Below are 21,037 nucleotides of genomic sequence, written 5' to 3'. Positions count from 1 at the left end.
GGAAGGAAGGAAGGAAGGAAGGAAGGAAGGAAGGAAGGAAGGAATGGAAAGCATACAGAAGAATCAGATGGAAATTTTGAAACTGAATCGCACGACCAAGATAAAATAAACAAAACCCCCAAACCCAACAATTCACTGGATAGACTCAAAATCAGACAGAAACAAGGAGGAAATAATGAGCAAACTTAGGGATGGGAAAATAGAAATTAGACAATCTGAACAAGTGAGATCAATTAGATGGTAAGGTGAATAGAAACTCGGGAAACGATAGGGTTTTTAACAAAAGATCTAACGTGTATGTCAACACAGTTCTAGAGAAGATTTGGAGCTGAAAGGAATTCAAGTAAATAATGGGTGAAAATTCCCCAAATCCAGCAAGACATACATGCATAGATTTAAGAAGCTGAGCAAATTCCAAACAGAGTAAACCCAAGAAAGTACACAAGAAGCACCATACACTTCTGAAAAATGAACACAAAGAAAAGATCCTGAAAGCAGTGAGGGAGGAAAAACACCTGGTTAACTGAGGGGGGAAACAGTTTGAATGACAGGTTCCCTTCAGGAGCCACCGAGCGCAGAAGGAAGCGGCGCTATGTTTTTCAAGTGCTGAAAGAAAAAAACTGTGAGCCCAGAATTCCGTATCTAGTGAGAATATCCTTCAAGAACACAGGGGAAACCGGCATTCTCAGATAGAAAAAGTCTAACAGAATTTGTCACTAGCAGATTCATCCCAAAACAATTAGGGAAAGAATAAGGAAATTGTCTTAACAGAAAGGACATGGTGAAACAACCTAAAATATCAGAGGGAAGAAGGAACCACAGAAACAGTAACAACGCGGGCCAAGATCTTTGAATTTCCTTTGAATTTTCAAATTTACGCTTGACTGTTAAAAAATTATTACTGAATGATATCGTTTTCAAGGGGTGAGAGGAAATATTTAAGACAATCAAAGTATAATGAGGGAGAGTAAAGAGAGTTAAAGGGAGATAAGATTCCACATGTCGCTCCCACTAGGAGGCTGACATTTCTAGACTGGCAAATGATGTATGTATAAAATAACACCTATAGCCACCAAGAGAAAGCCATCCAAAGAGATCCACTCACGGACACTACAGATAATGCAAAATAGAGTTCTAAAAAATGCTCAAATAACGCACAGAGTGGCAGGAAAAAGAAAACAGAGGAACGAAAAAGAGAGGGAACGAAGGAAAACAACAAATACAGCAGGCCTGAGGCTCCTCTCCAGGGCCTGCCTGCCCTGGACGCTCTCAGGCGTACCGTCCAGAGTTCACAGGAGCTACCTCTGGGTGAGGTGGCCCAAGAGAAGCTTGTTCAAGCCAATCTTAGAAGGGGTGGCTTGTTAATCCTAATAACAATCCTTTTTATTTGTAACTGGGCTTAGATTTATTAAGGAAGTCCTATTAGGGGCTGGCGCCGTGGCGCACTAGGTTAATCCTCCACCTGCGGCGCCAGCATCCCATATGGGCACAAGTTCTAGTCCTGGCTGCTCCTCTTTCAGTCCAGCTGTCTGCTGTGGCCTGGGAAAGCAGTAGAGAATGGCCCAAGTGCTTGGGCCCCTGCACCAGCGTGGGAGACCAGAAGGAAGCTGCTGGCTCCTGGCTTCAGATTGGCACAGTTCCATCCGTTGTGGCCACTTAGGGAGTGAATCAACGGAAGGAAGACCTTTCTATCTCCCTCTCTCTCACACTGTCTGTAACTCTACCTGTCAAATAAATAAATTTAAAAATCTTTAAAAAATTAAATTAAAAAAAAAGGAAATCCTATCCAACAAGTAAAAACCATGACTGTTTTTTTTTTTTTAAACATCTATTTATTTATTTTACAAGCACAGTTAGAGAAAGGCAGAAGCAGAGAGAAAGAGAGAGAGAGGTCTTCCATCTGCTGGTTCACTCCCCAAATGGCTACAACGGTCAGAGGTGGGCTGATCCAAAGCCAGGAGCCAGGAGCTTCTTCTGGGTCTCCCAGGTGGATGCAGGGGCCCAAGGACTTGGGCCATCTTCTACTGCTTTCTCGGGCCATAGCAGAGAACCAGATCAAAAGTGGAGCAGCTGAGACTTGAACCGGTGCCCATAGGGGATGCCAGCACAGGCAGCAGTGGCTTTACCTGATATGCCACAGTGCTGGCCCCTGCCATGACTATTTGTATAACTATTAGAGGAGTTCTATAATTTCTCAGTTTGGAAAGGTAATAAATTAGCTTCATAAATTAACTGTTACTATTTGGATATAAAATAAGTTGTTATTTTCATATATTATTCAAAATAACATTCCAGTCTGATGTTCTCACAGGAAGAACAGGGAGAGGTAGAAGACTATCAGACCTACGAGAAAGGAAGCAATCCCTCTCTCCTTGGCCACTGCTGCCACCTTCTGGCTCGTTTATGGCAGTGGTTTTGTGCAGACAGAGGGCAGAAATGAGCATCACAGTAGCACCAAGTTAATTTTGTCTAGTTCAGGAAGGAAGGGAGGGAGGCAGGCTTTTCATCATGCTGGGAGTTAGAACTCGACCTGAGCTAAACTAAATCTACCTCGACTCCTCCACACCTGCTTCTCTCCCAGCATGATGCCACACTATCATCCAAATGGGGACGTCAGAGCCCCAGCGTCACACTCGACACTCTCCCTCCACTCTCCAATCACATCCAAAGGTCATTCTTACCTCCTCAATCTGTCCACCAGCACCTCATCTCATTTCTCCTTCTCCAACCTATCATCACCATTAGAGAATCCAGTCACACTGCTGACACCCATGTATTGTTCTAAGTGCTTTACCTATAATAATGTATTAAATCTTCACATCAACCCTAGGAGGTGTGTTAACAGACGAGGGAAGTGAGAGAGAACAGGGTCAACTAATACGGTCACGGTCCCACACCCAGCCAGTGGTGGAGCCAGGGTTGATCTCGAGTGAGCTGTCTCCAGATTTTGTTCTGATGACAAAGACATCTGGCTGTGCTTTGACTGCTGTGCTGTGCTGTCCCCCAGTGGTCAGCTCGTACTCCTTCCGCCCTCTCTAATCCATTCTTCCGACAGGAGCCAGGGATCGCCCCAAACCAAAAATCTAATATCACATCCTGCAGTGACTCTGTTTTTTTAGGATGCAGACAAAACCCCTATGAACATGGCTCACAGCGTCTTACACCATCTCCATGTCTTCTCGTTCTGTATACCTTCCTGCCACCGTGGCTCCCTCAGAACCTGTGCTTGTGCTGCGCCTTCAGCCAGCTACACACCTCCCTCTTCCTTGTCAGATCTCAGTTTAAGTACTGCCTCCTCTTGATTTGAGAATTCTTTTCTAACGCTGAGCACCTGGTGTTATCAATGTTACTCTAAGCAATGCTTCAGCTGACATCACATAAATTAGATGATCCATATTCATTTCTTGTTCTGCACAAACTGTTTTCTAATTTTTCTTGAAGTTTGCTTTTGACCCATTATTTATAAACTTATATTTATAATGTTATTATAATGTTATTTAAGGACAGTTCCATGTATCTTTCTGTTACTGATTTTTTTAGTTAATTCCATGTGATTATGTACAGGAAATATGGCCGCAACCAGAGACAAAGAAAGAAAAGTGGACACCCCTGCCCCAACACAAACCCTGACAAGTGGCTGCTCGTAGTTAACCAGTGAAACAGCTGCCCACTGTGATCTTGTCTAGGAGGGAAGATGTCCTAAGTTCTGCTCTGTGAACTCCAGGCATTCACATGTCCTAATAAATCTGCCCCTGGTATCTCTTTTACAAACATCCGGGGCCCACGGACCATTGGAAGTGTGGTCCTAAGTCACGCAGGCTGCGATTTAAACCACCAATGCTGTGACAGCTAAGGTGCGATGCTGGTGAACCTATCAGCATTGAAAGAAATTTGGGATTGTTGTTCGGCTCTCAGGAAACAATGCCAGCTGAACCCGCCTGGTGTTAATAAACTGCTTGGATCCTCCACTGTCCCTGGTGCCTATTTGAACAGAGGGAGTTTCCCCACCCCAGGTTTCTGTAACAATTAAAGACCATACATTGTATGAATTTCAATTCTAAATTTGCTTAGGTTTGTTTTATGACCCAGGTCCATGTATCTTGGTGAATATACCACATGCACTTTACTATTGAGGTGAAGTGGCATACACATGTCAGTCTCATCTATCTAGTTAATTGATGTTATCACTAATTTTCTATCTGTTCTATGTTACTGAGAGAAAAGTGTTAAAATCTCCTGCTATAGGCCGGCGCCGTGGCTTAACAGGCTAATCCTCCGCTTTGTGGCGCCGGCACACCGGGTTCTAGTCCTGGTTGGGGCACCGGATTCTATCCAGCTTGCCCCTCTTCCAGGCCAGCTCTCTGCTATGGCCCGGGAAGGCAGTGGAGGATGGCCCAAGTCCTTGGGCCCTGCACCCGCATGGGAGACCAGGAGAAGCACTTGGCTCCTGGCTTTGGATCGGCACGAAGCGCTGACCGCAGCGGCCATTGGAGGGTGAACCAACGGCAAAAAGGAAGACCTTTCTCTCTGTCTCTCTCTCACTATCCACTCTGTCAAAAAAAAAAAAAATCTCCTGCTATAATTGTGGCTCTGTCCATTTCTCTTCAGTTCTATCAATTTTTAGTTCATGTAATTTGGAGCTCTAAAGTTAGGTATGTATACATTTAGTATTCTTACATCTTCTTGATGAACTGTCCCTTTTATCTTTATGTAAAATCTGAAGTCTACTTTTTTTGATATGAATCCCTTTTGAGTGGCATCTCTCCCATCCTTCCACTTTCAACCTACTTATTACATTTAAGGTGGTTTCTTGTACATTGCATATAGTTGGGTCTCTCTGACTGTAATTTTAATTTGTATTTTCCTGATGACTTACTGCAATTTAAGAATATTTTGACCACTGGAGTTTTTTTAATGCATATTTTCTCTTACGAAGCACTTTTTGAAGTCTTTTGCTCGTTTAAAACATTAGCTACCATTTTTATTTCTTTCTGATCTTGAGGAAACAGTATTCAGTATTTCAGTGGTAAGTATGATGATGCTAATTTAAATTTTTTTCTTGCTGTCCTTTACCAATTTGAAGGATTTTATTTTGAACTTACTTTATAGAGAATTTTTTAAAAATCATGAATCAGTGTTAAAATTTGTCAATAATTTTTAAATATAATGAAATGATTTTTTATTTTTCCCATTAATATGAAAAATTATGATTGATTTTAAAATCATAAATGTTGATTACACAGGTGTATACATTTGAATTCCTGGAATAAACTCCAGTTGGCCATAAAATATTGTCCTTTTTATATACTGTTAGATTCAATGTGATAATATTTTCCTCAGGACTTTAGTTTCTATACTCATCAAGGATACAGATACTATAATTATTCTTTCTTGTAATGTCATATTTTGGTACCAGGTTTTCCAATACCCTAGGAAATGAGTTAGAAAGGACTTCCTCTTTATCTGTTCTTGGAATTGTGTATGATTGGCACGACTTCTTTCTTGAGTGTTTGGAGGAATTAGCCAGGGAGGCCATCTGGGTGTGGAGTTTTCTTTATGGAAAGGTTTTGTTTTTTATTACAGTTTTAATTTCTTGGACAGAGTTATTCAAATTTTCAAGCTCTTTTTGTTTCAGTTTTAGTAAATTATGATTTTCCAGAAATTTATGTATTTCATCAAGGTTGTGAAATTTACTGGCAGGAAACCAATTATGATTCCCCCTATTGTCCTCTTAAAGGATTTGTGGTAATGCCTCTGTCTCCATGTCATATATTGACCATTTGCTTTCCTTCTCTCTCTTTTCTGTAAAGATTTGTTTATTTGAAAGTCAGAGTTACACACACACACACACAGATCTATCATTCCCCAGATAGCTGCAGTATCCAGGGCAGGGCCAGGCTGAAGGTAGGAGCCAGGAGCTTCTTCCAGGTCTCCCAGGTGGGAGGCAGTGGCCCAAGCACTTGGGCCATGTACCACTGCTTTCCCAGGCCGTTATCAGGGAGCTGGATTGGAAGAGGGGCAACTGGGACACGAACCAGTGCCCATACGGATGCCAGCGTCGCAGACAGCTGCTTTATCAGCTATGCCACAACACCAGCCCCTCCTTCTCTCTATTTTTAAAGAAATTTCTTGATAAGTCTTACTAGGTATTTTAAAAATTCTTTATTATCCTCAAAGAATCAACTTATTTTACTTCTTCTTATATTAATTATTTTCTATCTCATTAACTTCTACCGTTATCTTTATTTTTCCCTCGTTTCTACTTCAGGTTCATCTCACCATTCTTTTTCTAACCCTTTGAGTTGGTAGCTGAGAACACTTTTAGTTTTTTAGTTTTTCTTCCTTTCTAATATATGCAATTAAACTATACTTTTTCAGGTAAGCACTATTTAAGCTGTATCTCAGACTTTTGTTTTATACTAGATAAAAATATTCTCTTTAGGGGACTGAGTGGGTGTTGTGGTCCATCCAGCGGGCTAAACCACCACTTGGGATACCTACATCTGTATTGGAGTGTCTGGGATTGAGTCCTGACTCCACTTCCAAACCAGCTTCCTGCTGCTGTGCACCCTGGGAGGCAGCAGATGATGGTTCCAGGTCCCACCTATGTGGGAGACCTGAATGGAGTTCCTAGTTTCTGGTTTCAGCCTGCTGTTCTGGGCATTTGGGAAGTGAACCAGTAGATGGAAGATCTCCTTGTGTGTCTCTGTGTCTCTCTTCATCTCTCTCTTTCTATCATTCTGTCTCTCAAATAAATAAAAGTAAGTAAGTCTTTAAAAAATAATTCTCAGAGCTGGTGTTGTGGCATAGTGGGTAAAGCCTCTGCCTGTAGTGCCAGCATCCCATATGGGCACCGGTTCAAGTCCCAGCTGCTCCACTTCCAGTCCAGCTCTCTGCTATGGCCTGGGAAAGCAGTGGAAGATGGCCCAAGTCCTTGGGCCCCTGCACTTGTGTGGGAGACCTGGAAGAAACTCCTGGCTCCTGGCTTCAGATCGCTACAGCCCCAGCCAGTGTGGTCATCTGGGGAGTGAACCAGCAGATGAAAGACCTCTCTCTCTCTCTCTTTCTCTCTGCGTCTGTCTCTGTAACTCTGCCTTTCAGATAAATAAATAATCTTTAAAAAATAGTAATTCTCTTAGGAATCAGGAAAGAGCTGAATGGAAAAGGATACATGGAAACTTTATAACATGATGGCAGTACTCTGTATCTTGGTTGGGGTATTGATTACATTGACATGCATTTGTCAAAAATGCAATACTCTGGCCAGCGCCGAGGCTCACTAGGCTAATCCTCCCCCTGCGGCACTGGTACTCCAGGTTCTAGTCCTGGTTGGGGCGCCAGATTCCGTCCCGGTTGCTCTTCTTCCAGTCTAGCTCTCTGCTGTGGCCCGGGCAGGCAGTGGAGGATGGCCCAGATGCCTGGGCCCTGCACCCACATGGGAGACCAGGAGGAAGCACCTGGCTCCTGGCTTCGGATTGGCGCAGCATCAGCCGTAGTGGCCATTTGGGGGGTGACCCAATGGAAGGAAGACCTTTCTGTCTCTCTTTCACTGTCTAACTCTGCCTGTCAAAAAAAAAAAAAAAAAAAAGTAAAAAAAAAAAAAATGCAATACTCTGTACTTAAGACCCAAACTGCGTACAAAGCTAGAAGACAAACACCATTCATTTCTTAGAGGTGAAAACAAGTCGAAGGCTCAGAGTTAACTGTGATGTATGAACGTCACAAGCTTTGCAACAGAAAGAACCAGGGATTAAAGCTGTACCATCAGGACCAGGGTGAGCTGTACCACCCGGTACACAGATGTATATGCGGAAAGAGACGGAGAGAGAGAACGGGGCAGACAGTGCATGGCTCGTGCAGTGCACACTTAACAAGTGGCATTAACAAGACGTTTCCATCTTCACGGCGTCAGTGGAGCTAACTCCTCCGTAGGCTCACCTTACTGCCGTCAAAGAGACAGAGGCGGACGTGTCTGCTGAGAACCTGGATGCTCGTCCCTGGAAGAGGAATCATTTTGCAGCTCCACAGCGTCAGGATCAATGAAACGCGACTTGGCATTGATTTGATCTAAAAGAAGACAGTTGTACACAGTTTATCTTCGTGGCTCACAACACAAATCCATTTTCTAAAGTATCTTTTGTAAATACAGCTTCAGAAAATGTATGCTGAGCACACAAGGAGAAAAAGGAAACATTTTATACAAACAGGCACTGGAGAAAATTTCCAGACTACTTAAAATCAAAGCTAGTCGTTGGAGGCAAATTTTTTGCAAAGTTGTATTCGAAATATTTGTATTTTTCCTTATGTTTTTCTTAAAACTGTGATGAAAAGGGCAGTCAGCAGGATCAGCAACACGTGTGGACTGAGCACAGCATCCCTGTGTTCCAGGCTCCAGCTCACTCCTGCAGAATGCTCAGTGTCGAAGGCTGTCACAGCCTCACAACTGACGACGCCTGGCATTAAAAGTATCTGCCTAGCTCCTTCCTCTGGATCCAAGCAGTTATCTGTATTGGTCCTCACATCCTTACATAGATTTTTGATAGAAAAAAAGAACCGTCTGATGTGATTATTCAGATCTACTTCACAGGTTCATTCAGTCTATGAAGAAATGGGTGCCAATAGTCTGGTTTTTTTTTTTTTTTTTCCAGAATACTTACAGTTAATTTAACTTTGCATTCTGCTTTATTGTCAGGAGGCTTTTCATTCAAATAACTACATTGTTGTAAAACATAAAATAACATCTAATGGTCTGTGACGTTTTTAATTTAAGAATTAGAACCAAATATTTAGTCCTCTGGGCACAGATCTGTAAAATCAAATGCCATTTCTTCAAGTACCATACACTAAACAGATAAATACAGCATGTCTGTTGACTGTGTGGTTAATACGGAGAGGATTTCAGGCACTGCTCAAGTTGAAAGGGCCAAGGGCACCAGGCTTCTACACCAGCCTCCCCCACCAAACCTGAGCACACCGTCCCCTGGCTCTTCCCTGGAGGCTGTGGGAAGAGAGGCAGACGGAGAAGGCAGATAGGAAAGGGAGTGGTGTGCTCCAATGAAGTGGACATCCGCTAAGAAGGAGGCGAAAGAGCATCTTCTACTGCAGATATGGGTCCCAGGGACCCTGTACCCTTAGCACACCCAAAGTGTGTACTGGTGAAGTCCTGCCAACACCCTCATTCACACATAAGTAAAACAATCACACTACCGCTACTATTAATGATGAGCCTGGTTAACATTTTCCGAGTTCTTATCACATCCTAGGCACTGTTCTAAGCTGTTCATACACACAAATGAGGGAATTCTCACAACTTTGCAGGAAGCATTATCATTATTTCTTTTGCACACATGAAGAGGCTGAGGGAAAGAATCATTAGAATAGAAATATCATATTATATCCTTTGTAGCAATGGGAGAGGAAAGCAAAGGAGAAGACTAACAAGATAAAGTCAAGGAAATAAGTCCAGCTTTTGTCTGGGCTACGAAAATATCACTGTTTGAAAATTACAACACAGAAAGTTTTTTGTTTTGTTTTTCATGTTGCATTAATCAATGGACATGTTACTTGCACGTGTGCAAACAAGATAAAATCTGGGACAGTTAGAACTCCACGGATTGAAACTGCACTTACTGTGCCTGCTTTAGCATCCCACATTAGATCTTTGAAGGCCAGCTGTGATGGTGTGAGCTCTGGCTGTAGGAAGTAACTTGCTCGAAATTGATTCCCTGCAAAAAACAATTTTTCTCTTTTAAAAAAAGGAAAGAAATTCAAACCCCCAAATCCATAATGTTACACTATCAACTTAGGAAACAGGTATTTCCAAAATGTCATGCTGTTCACTATAAACTTACTCTCCAAGACAGATGTATTAGTCTATATCTCTACATAAAACAATACAAAACTTAAAGCTGTAAACATATAAAAGGTCATCTTAAAGTAGCTTTAAGAAAGATCTTAAAGACTTTTAGGCCAGTGTTATGCCCCATGATGGCAATACTTCACCCAAATATTCTTGTAAAATGTAGAAATTTATAAGCATTTTTGGGAGATTTTAGGAAAAAACACATAATCATTGGTTTCAGTTCTGAACACAAAGCATTTATAAATATAAATATAAAATAAAAAGATTTATTTTATTTATATGAAAGGCAGAGTTAGAGAGAAGGAGAGACAAACAGAGAGAGAGAGAGAGAGGGAGATCTTCCATCCACTGGTTCACTCCCCAAATGGCCACAACAGCTAGGGCTGGGCCAGATAGAAGCAAGGAGCCAGGAACTTATCCCAGGTCTCCCAGGTGGGTACAGGAGCCCAAGCACTTAGGTCATCCTCTGTTACCTTCCCAGTCCCATTAGCAGGGAGCTTGATTGGAAGTGGAGCAGCCGGGACTCAAACTGGGGCCCATATGGGATGCTGGCGCTGCAGGCACTGGCTTAACCCACTATGCTACAATGTTGGCCCCAAAAATAATGTTTATACTCTTATTCCATAATAGTCATGATGGATACTTATTACAAAATCATTTATTCGTTCAAGAAATAATTTTTAAGTCCCTGGTTGTGCCAGGTACTATGGCAGGAGCCAGAGATACAACAATGAGTCAGTGAGATATGTCCTCGTTAGCTCACAGCAGGGAAACAGGTTTTCAAAACTTAGAGATCATAATTACACATAAAACAATTATAAGCTGACTTAGAGCTACTAAAGGTGCTCAAGGGGATGGGAGCAGGGTAACTTTCATTACTCAAGGAAGGCGAAATTTACCCTGAGACAAAAAGGCTGAGAAGGACCTGGGCACTTTAGGGGAGAACTGGGAAGAACTTCCCAGCAGAGGCAGCCCCAAGGCAGCCTTTCTAAGGATGACAACTCTGAGCATGATAAAGAATCAGAAATGATGAAGAGGAGAGAGAAGCTTTGGACTAGCACGGGACAGCATTGTTGGGGGGGATTCACGCAGGTGGAAGATACAGATTGAATGTCCCTTTATCCAAAATGCTTGGGGCCAGAAATGGTTCAGATTTGGGATTTTTTTCAGAGTTCGGAATATTTTCATAGACTTTACCAGTAGAGCATCCCTATTCTGAAAGTATGAAATCTAAGATGATCCAAACTCTGAAACTTTTTAAGTATCTTGTCAACATCAAAAAGTTTGCAGTTTGGGAGCATTTGAGATTTCACGTTAAGGGATTGAGCAATGAACCCGTAAGGGAGAAGCAGGTGGGGGCCTGTGAAAGATACAGGAAGGGGCTGGAATCCAGAGAGCCCGTCCACAGACTGGCCCAGGGAGGCCTGGGGAAGCATGGGGAGAAGAGGAGCACGGAGCAGGTGTGGGAGTCACACCTCCAGCCTGGTTGGGCTGTGACAGAGACACTGGACATGAACCAGTGCGGACAGACACGCGTTACCTTCCTCCAGAAGCTGGGAGAGTGTGGAAGGCCTGAATCCGGATGGGATAGCACCCATTGTGGTCAACACATCGACAGTGTTGATCTGCTGAGAGAGTAAAAACAAAATCGATTTGCTTGCTTTCATTCCGACTTCCTCACTCTGTATTCTGTCTTTAACAGGACAGCAACTACAACCAACAATGGAAAACACAAATTACAAACATCAGTGGAAGAATACTGCAATTTAACCCCAAACTTCCTGAGAGGATGCCGCTGAGTCCTGGCCTTTCTCAAGGACCTCAGCCTAAGCAGTGCCCCACGTGCAGAGCTGCGAGGTGCAGACCAGCTGTCTCAAGGACATCCTTTACCCAAGTGCACCTCCTCATGTCCTGCTCCGTCCTGCACTGTCATTGGACCAATGAGCTAAGATCAGCAACTGGTATGCACTAGGGAATGAATGGATTTTTTGTTTAACACATGCTGTCTGAACACGTGTGCATATGGGCACACACACACACACATAGACACACACAGAAGCATATCCTTCTAAGTATTAAGTAGAATAAAATGTCATGAAGGATATTAAACTGTTAATGGTGATTACTTATGAGTGTGGGGGAGGACTTTCATTTGCTGTGGGACTTTTTTTAAATTAAAGCATTATAGATAATTTCTTACTTGTCTGAGTTTTTCAGAATTTTTCAAATAATAACTAAATTTACATAGTAGAAAATTCTAGTAAGGATCAACGGGACCATTCCCAAGCTCTCAAATCATACCATGAATGAGACCGTTCTCTTACGTGAAAGTACAGAACTATGAGAAACATTACTTGGCACCCAGGCTTACTAAACCAGAAACACTCGTCTTACATTCTGCACAAGGCACTATGCCCTGCTGAAGACCCACTGCTGTCTCCCACAGTCTCCATCCCACTTTGAACCTGAACTCAATCAGAACTATTACTAGCAAAACATTACTAAGACTGCATGTGTCCATTTGTCGAACCTATCATAAGGCTTCAAACAGGGCATGTCATTATTCAGACAAGCGACACCAACCTCTGAGATAGCTTTCCGAACAGCAGTCCAATGGGAATCCGTTCTGGGAGACAGAATAGCAAGGTGAATGCAGGGTCAGGTGAGCCACTCATCAAAACTATGCTCTGAAAACCCAACAGCCTCTAGATGAAACCAGCATAGAACTAAAAGCATCCGAAATAATTTAAAAACTGAATGAGTAATGATCTTTAAACAAACAATAACAATGTAAAGTTCTCCAGCTCCAAGCTGTCTCCCTTTCAAGAAGTGCTTGGATTTTTCCAGTAGCAAAACGCAGTTTCCTAAGCCTGCCTGCACCCTGACAGCGCTGTACCTTTGCTTAACTTCTGCTCCAGCTGCTGTTTCTTCCACCGCCTCCACATCAGCCTCACTGCCCTCCTCACTTGATTCTTGCTCTTCTTCCTCCTCATTGTTACAGGGCTGAAAAACCGTGGAACGTAATTATTAAATAATGCAAAAAGTCAACCAATAAAAATACCAGTAGTTCCAGAAAAAACTCAGGCACGTATGGGCAGTAAGTATATAATGGGTTTATCAAAAATCAGCAGGCAAAATATGCTCACCACATGGCTAAAAACTTAACTATTTGAAAAACAGACAAGGATCAGACCGCAAATTTAATAAAATTAAATTCCAGATGGAATCTATTCAGATTTAAAAGAAGAAATAAAAGGAATACAAAATCACTAGAAGAAAATAATCTTGAGATTGGGAAGCTCTTTCTAATTAGGATACCAAATAAAAAATCATAAATGGAAATTCTATCAGATTTAGCCATATAAAAATATAACTAGAGCTGAAAGTCAACAATGAAGGTATCTAACACAAATTTCCAAGGACTCATATCCTTATTGTTAAAATATTACAGCTCTTGGGCCTGTGCTGTGGTGTAGTGGGTAAAGCTGCCACCTGCGGTGCCGGCATCCCACATGGGCTCTGGTTCGAGTCCTGGCTGCTCTACTTCTGATCCAGCTCTGCTATGGCCTGGGAAAGCAGTAGAAGATGGCCCAAGTGTTTGGGCCCCTGCACTTGTGTGGGAGACCTGGAAGAAGGTCCTGGCTCCTGGCTTTGGATCGGCTTAGCTGGGAAGAACCCCCCCCCCTGCCTCTCAAATAAATAAATAAAACTTTTCAAAAAATTACGCTCTTGGATATCAAAAGAAAAAGCTTTTAAAAACCCCTCAAAAATGCTCTTAAAAACCAAAAGGGTAACTCACAGAAAAAAAATACAACAGGTCACAAAGCACAAGAAATGATACTCAACTTCAACAAATGTAATAAAATCAATAATGAGACTTTTTTTTAAATCAGTCACACAAAGTTAGAAAGTTAAAAGTCAGGGTCGGTGCTGTGGCGTATTGGGTGAAGCTGCCGCCTACAGTGCCAGCATTCCACATGGGAGCTGGTTTATGTCCTGGCTGCTCCACTCTGCTCCAGTTCCCTGCTAATGCACCTGGGAAAGCAGCAGCAGATGGCCCAAGTGCTTGGACCCCTGAGCCTACGTGGGAGACCTGGAAGAAGCTCCTGGCTCCTGGCTTTGGCCTGACCCAGACCACGCCTTTGCGGCCATCTGGGGAATGAATCAGCAGACAGAAGATCGCGTTCTCTCTCTGTAATTCTGATTTTGAAAAAAAAAAAAAAATTTTAACAGTCAAAAAGTTAAAAAGATTGATGACAGGCATCACTGGCAAATGTGTGGGAAACAAGCACCCTCAGATGAAGGGGTGGGAGTACAAACTGCCCTCACTTTTCTGGACAGCAAACCGGCAAAATAAATCAAAATACAGCGATGAGTTTAAACTTATGACATGAGTTTATCTGACGGGACACCTGGGCAAGCCCACAAAGATGGCCGCGCAGATTCATCCCAACTCGGGTCCCGGCACCATTCTTCACCTCTTCTTTCCCCACTGAATTCCCAGTGTTAGCAGTAAGCCAGCCACGTTTCCCAACCCTTCCTTGTGGCTAGGTGTTGCCAAGGAAGGAATGCTGGTCAAGGAGATGTAACTGGAAGTTGTTTGTGTAATTTCCAAAAAAACTTTTAAAAAAAAGTAGCAGCTTATGCCTTGATTCCTTCCCATCTTCTTTTCTGCCGCCTGGAATCACCGACAGATTTTAAGCAACTGGCTTCAAACTGAAGTGCTAACTGCCTGGCATCGCACCACGGAGAGATGAGACAGGGCCTTTCCCAGAGACCTAGGCATCTACCTCATAGAAGCCGCTTTGCGGGGATCTTGGTAACATAACTGACAGTGATCCTTTGCAATATAACTGGTAGTGATTATGGGTTGCAAACAACCTAAATGTCCACTGAAAATGAGAAATGCTCTGGACATGCCCTATGCAATATGGTGAGCCCCCAACTCACGCCGATACTGAGCTCAAAATTACTCCAAATTGAGATGTGCTGAAAAGTAAAACACAGTGAGTTTTGAACTTAATATAAAAAGAAAATAAATTAGTTCAACATTTGAAAAATATAGAGCTTGTGTTAAAATATTTTTGGTACACTGAATAATAGAAAACATAGTTTAAAATAATTCTACCTATTTTCTTTTGATGTGTATATTTTCTTTTTTTGTGTGTAATGAAAAATATATTTGGTGTTTGTCCCTGGGTATACAACAGAGCTCCTAAAACGCACAGGATTTCCTGACTTGACAGATGTGTGTTTTCTGATTCATCACAAGTTTATTCTAATGAGGATAGTGGGCCTCTGGACAGCTTCAGGATGGGGGCTGACTGCCAAAGGAACCAACTCTGGGGTTGGAAGCTGGAACGCTCAGGGGCTAGTGTTAAGTCACTCCTGCAACACAGGCATCCAACACAAGCTCTGGTTCTGGCCATGCCCATTCCACAGCTTCCTGCTAATGCATCTGGGAAAGCAGAAGACGGCCCAAGTGCTTGGGCCCAGGCTACCCACTTGGGAGACCTGGATGAAAGAGCTGTCTCCTGCTCTATTTCTCTGTAATTCTGCCTTTCAAACAAATAATTAAATCTTAAACAAGCAAACAAAAACAGAACCTTCAGCCCCATCTTCCAATCTTTGGGGAGGAAAGAGAGGCTGAAGACTTAGCTAACCACCAATGGAATGCGATGGATGAAATCTCCATAAAAACCTCTAAATGATGGGGGTTTGGGAGCTTCTAGGTTGGTGAACAAATCAAGGTGTAGGGGTGGTGGCCTAGCAGGGCCCACATAACCCCTCCCCACGAATATCTCACCCTAAGCATCTCCTCCGTTCTCCTGCTCCTGAGCTGCATCCTTTATATAACAAACTGACAAATACAGCTGTCCCTTTGTATCCATGGGAGACTACATCCAGGACCCCCACAGATACCAAAACCTATAGATGCTCAAGTCCCTTCTATCAAATGGTGCAGCAGATATAGCTTTTTTTCCTGAATATTTTCTGGCCGTGGTTGGTTGAATTTGTGGATGCAGAAGGCTGAGTGTAACCCTGAGTTCTGTTAAGTTGCTCCGGTGAATTATCAAACCTCTGAAGAGGGGGTGTGGGAACTCCTGAACCGGTGCTCAGTTAATCAGAAGCATGGGTGGCTCTTGGGGCTTGTTGAGTGGCATCTGAGTTGGGAAAGTCTTGCGGCTATGTGCGCTTAACCTGCGGAGTCTGTGCTAACTCCGGGAGTTAGTGTCAGCATCAGACTGAGTTGTAGGGTGCCCAGGTAGTGAACTGATATGGGAAATGAGGCATATGTAGTGTCAGAGAAAAACCACAGACTTGGTGTGTCAGAAGTGGTGGAAAAAAAAAACATTTCAATGTAGTACTGCCAAATTGAAAATTCCTCATGTGGTTTGCATTCTGCTTCTAGAGGACACTGTTGAACCAGACAGACACGTACATTTCCTGGCATGGAAAATGGCCATATTACATTATGAAATAAGAAAACAACAGGCTACGCATATGCATGGGCAGTGTGTTCACAGTTTAGAAGGGATTCGTGTATCTGTGGAGGTTAACACCGTGGTTCTGCTTTACAGTGAACGACAAGCGCCCGCTCAGAGTTCGGATCAGCACTAAAGGCACCTGCACTGTGAGAACACTCTAGGGCCCTTCACAGGACCCCGGGACCACTAATACACAATCAAGTCGAAGTCATTCACGAATCTGCTGATCAGAGAGCACAACCACGCTTCACTGAAGATGAAAAGGCCTGCAGGAGAACAGGAGAGCGTAAATGGCAGGGACCGACCTCCAGGTAGGTTCTGGGAACGAGGCCCTCGTTTCCGCTGGCGTTCCTGGCTACCCACCAACCATCAGGCTTCTCTTCTATTATATGGAGGACTTCTCCTTTCTTAAAGCAAAACAAAGAAAAATCATAAAATTCAGTAACCATGACATTTCATTGCTGATGCTTCAAATATATAACCGGGAAAAGGTAGTTTTCCCTTAGTATATTATTTATTTTGATGTTTATCAAAAGCTTTCCTATCACACTACCCCTAAATGCATGTGATTATAAATGCTGGCTATAGACACACCCTTCCTTGTGGTTTCTTCACATACATTCGATCCATATATTCAAATGGGAACAATTTTTCACAATATTTTCACAGCCCCATACTTATTCCAGCAATTTAATTCTGGTATAAAATACTTTTGTATTTTTCAATCTCTTTTGATGTCTTTCAGAAGCAGCATATAAATCTTAAAAAAATTAATGAAAGTTAAACTTGATTTTGAAGCGAAAGTAGTATTTACCTAATATAATTCCCACCTAATTTACCAGATGCATTTTGAAAAACACCTATTTGTAAAAATATCTATCTTTGGGGGCTGGTGCCATGGCTCACTTGGTTAACCCTCCACCCGCAGCACCGGCATCCCATATGGCACCAGTTCTAGTCCTGGTTGCTCCTCTTCAGTCTAGCTCTCTGCTGTGGCCCGGGAGGGCAGTGGAGGATGGCCCAAGTGCTTGGGCCCTGCACCCGCATGGGAGACCAGGAAGAAGCACCTGGCTCCTGGCTTCGGATAGGCACAGCGCCAGCCGTAGTAGCCATTTAGAGGGTGAACCGACGAAGGAAGACCTTTTTCTCTGTCTCTCTCTCACTGTCTATAATTCTACCTGTCAAATAAAAAAATATCTATCTTTGAAGAAAAAAGAATTTCTACTATGGAAGACATTAAAAAGCACTTTTTAAAAAATATAAATTATGGGCCAGCGCCATGGCATAGCAGGTAAAGCTCCTGCCAGCGGTGCCAGCATCCCATATGCACACCAGTACGAGTCCCAGCTGTTCCACTCTGATCCAGCTTTCTGTTATGGCCTGGAAAAGCAGAAGATGGCCCAAGGCCTTGGGCTCCAGCACTCACATGGGAGACCTGGAGGAAGCTCCTGGCTCCTGGCTTCAGATCGGCCCAGCTCCAGCCAATGTGGCCAATTGGGGAGTGAACCAATGGATGGAAGACCTCTCTCTCTCTCTCTCTCTCTCTCTGCCTCTCCTTCTCTCTGTGAAACTCTGACTTTCAAATAAATAAATAAATCTTTAAAAATATATGTATAAATTATTATCTAATATTATCTTCCAGAATTTTAATTTAAAAACTGTGAGAATTAAACCACCTAATTAGCTGTACAATATTCTTGTATATTTTATTATTAATCAGTTATTAAACTTTGAAATTTAATTAATATAAGGACCAAGATTCATATATTCATCAAAATTTCTCTGGCACACTTCTGTAATAGAAAACACATCTCAAATCCCTTCAAGAAACTGTGATGTTAGAGCAGTAGTTAAGCGGCCAGCTAAGATGCCTGCATCCTATATCAGAGTGCCCGAGTTCAATTCCCGGCCCTGGCTCCTGACTCCAGTTTTCTGGTGGCAAGGATCCTGGGAGGCAGCAGAGACAGATAAAGAAACTGCATTCCAGCCACCTGCATCAGAGACCTGGACTGAGTTGCCAGCTCCTGGCTTCAGCACAGCCCAGCCTGGCTGCTGTGGACATTTGGGGAGTGTTCTAGCAGATGGGAGAGCTTTCTCTCACCTTTCTGCCTCTCAAAAAAACCCCACCACTTTATTCTTCCATCTCACCTGCCACTTATGGATGGATGAACTAAGCAAGCATGCATACAAGCTCTTTTTATAACTGAGTCAAAGGGAAGAACTGTTACTTAGCAGCATAAAGTGTTTCCTTCTATTTTGTGCACTGCCTAACTAATCTGAATAAATCTATACATGACATCCAAAATAAATGATAAATTTTACCTCTAGATTAGGAGTTACCAACCTTAAAGCTATTTTCAAAAATTATTAGAAGTAACCTAGTAACAGAATTTCATATTACAGCTGGCTATACATCCTAATTATTACTTATTTTATTTGAACAGATTGAGTCACTAAAAATTTACTATCAGAAATATGTAATACATATTTCCATGTGTACAGGTGGAGTTTTCTCATTCTGTTAGATATGCACACTGATCTTGAGGCTAAGTTCCTGTCTTACTGTGCCTACCTTAAATGCGAGGTCCCCGACTTGCTGAGCAGTAAAATCCCCAACAGCGATGTACTCTTTACTTGTTGCCTGTTTGGGAGATTCATTTTCTTGTTTCTCTCCCTCTTCCTCCTCTGATTCTTCTTCTTCCTCCTCACCACTTTCTCCACTTTCTTCTTCTTCTTCTTCCTCTTCTTCCTCTTCCTCTTCTTCCTCTTCCTCAGAACTGTCATCTTCCTCTCTCTCTGTAAGTGCCCCAATTCTACAAAAATATTTCCATGACTAAGATCACTTGAAATAATACACAAGAACAGATCGATTGTGAGTATAACTTCTATACACGCAAGGACTGTTCCATTTTTGGAACTGGCAAATAAAATAAATAAGCAGGAAGTAAACTAATGGTTTCCATCACCTAGCTAAATTTCTACAATGTGAGAGACTGAGTGTGGACAAGGAGCTAACGTACCTGAGTAAGGTATGTGACACGGTAGAGTTTGCACTGGACTGGACTTAGTGCAGGAGAGACTTGTATTGATGTCCCAGGTTCACCCACTGAGCAAACACTGCTTCATCATCATTATGGAGGGCTTGCCTTGGGTTCTGGGCTTAAACACTGCTTCTATCTCCTACTCATTGATTTGACCTTGGGTAGGTTTCCTTCAACCTCTCTCTCATTGGTAAGGTGGATGTAAGGATAGAAGCTGCCTCCTAAGGTTGTCATGAAGATGAGATGAGTTACAATCTGCTAAGTGTATAGAACAGCGCCTGCTCAAGTAAGTGCTCCATAAAAGTCAGTTATGATGATGATAACAATGTTGTGTGTCAGGTTCTGCATCAGATACAGTGACAAGTAGGTAAACCAAACAACTCCCTGTCCTCAAGTTTACAGTGAGACAGTCTAGAAAATGGATAATCACATAGTTCAATAGCTACTACAGTACGGACATTCACAGGATACTAAGGAATCGCAAGAGAAGGAAACTCTGAAACCAGGCTGCACAAGACGGGTCAGAAAAGATAAAATTGGGGCCAGTGCTGTCGCAAAGCAGGTAAAGCCACCACCTGCAGTGCTGGCATCCCATTTGGGTGCTGGTTCAAGTCCTGGCTGCTTCACTTCCAATCCAACTCTCTGCTATGGCCTGGGAAAGCGAGAGAAGACAGCCCAAGTGCTTGGGTTCCTTGACCCATGTGGGAGACCTGGAAGAAGCTCTAGGCTCCTGGTTTCAGATCGGCTAAGTGCCGGTAGTTGTGGCTATTTGGGGAGTAAACCAGCGGATGGAAGCCCCCCGCTCCCCGCCTCTGTAACTCTGCCTTTGAAATAAATAAAAAATAAATCTTAAAAAAAAAAAAGGCTTGGGCCGGCGCCGTGGCTCACTAGGCTAATCCTCCGCCTGTGGTGCCGGCACACCGGGTTCTAGTCCCGGTTGGGGCACCGGATTCTGTCCCGGTTGCCCCTCTTCCAGTCCAGCTCTCTGCTGTGGCCCGGGAGGGCAGTGGAGGATGGCCCAAGTCCTTGGGCCTTGCACTCGCATGGGAGACCAGGAGAAGCACCTGGCTCCTGGCTTCGGATCAGCGCAGCATGCCGGCCGCAGCACACTGGCCACAGCAGCCACTGCGGGGGTGAAGCAATGGAAAAGGAAGACCTTTCTCTCTGTCTCTCTCTCTCTGTCACTGTCCACTCTGCCTGTCCCAAAAAAAAAAAAAAAGGCTTAAAATTAGGTCTTGAGAGTTGAGCTGAAATTAACAGGCAAAGGGGAACAGAAATGGGGGGATGGAAAGCAGCAAGGAGGGACGAAGTTAGGAAACTTCCAGCAGCTCTGGAATGGGAGAGCAAGGCATAGAGAAAAAGTCGAGACAGGGCTGAGAAGAGTGGGCAGAAGGCAGCCCCCGTGAGTTTCTCCTTAAGCTTGGCCCTAAGAACCATGCGGGGAAGGGCAGGATACGATCTGATCTTCAGAAAGGTGACTAGGCTACAAGGCAGGAACACACTGAACGGAGGGCTAAAGGGGGAGACGGCTGTCAGAAGAGAGAGCCAGCACAACAGTAAAAACAAAGAAAACGGCACGGTGATGGAGAGAAAGGAGGCGAGAAAGACAATGGTGAAAAACAGCACCAACTTGAGTAGGTCACTAA

General features: G+C 43.2%; 1 protein-coding gene across 2 annotated transcripts in view; it reads right to left on the bottom strand.

The window, feature by feature from the left end:
- The window catches only part of NPHP1 (nephrocystin 1), a 61,956-nt gene that overhangs the window by 25,471 nt on the left and 15,448 nt on the right, over positions 1-21,037 (bottom strand). Inside the window, exons 5-11 of one of the 2 annotated variants that reach the window (XM_062209856.1) lie at positions 18,923-19,163; positions 16,656-16,757; positions 12,759-12,865; positions 12,446-12,488; positions 11,403-11,490; positions 9,631-9,725; positions 7,939-8,067 (exon numbers count right to left, since the gene is read on the bottom strand). In XM_062209856.1, the coding sequence (XP_062065840.1) occupies positions 7,939-8,067; positions 9,631-9,725; positions 11,403-11,490; positions 12,446-12,488; positions 12,759-12,865; positions 16,656-16,757; positions 18,923-19,163 (805 nt within the window). The remainder of the gene's footprint in view (positions 1-7,938; positions 8,068-9,630; positions 9,726-11,402; positions 11,491-12,445; positions 12,489-12,758; positions 12,866-16,655; positions 16,758-18,922; positions 19,164-21,037) is intronic. The other variant, XM_062209857.1, reaches the window with a different exon arrangement.

The sequence above is a fragment of the Lepus europaeus genome, chromosome 13 (assembly GCF_033115175.1).
Source record: "Lepus europaeus isolate LE1 chromosome 13, mLepTim1.pri, whole genome shotgun sequence".
NCBI lineage: Eukaryota > Metazoa > Chordata > Mammalia > Lagomorpha > Leporidae > Lepus > Lepus europaeus.
Note: the sequence above shows the minus strand (reverse complement) of the source record. Positions and strands in the feature narration are given on the sequence as shown.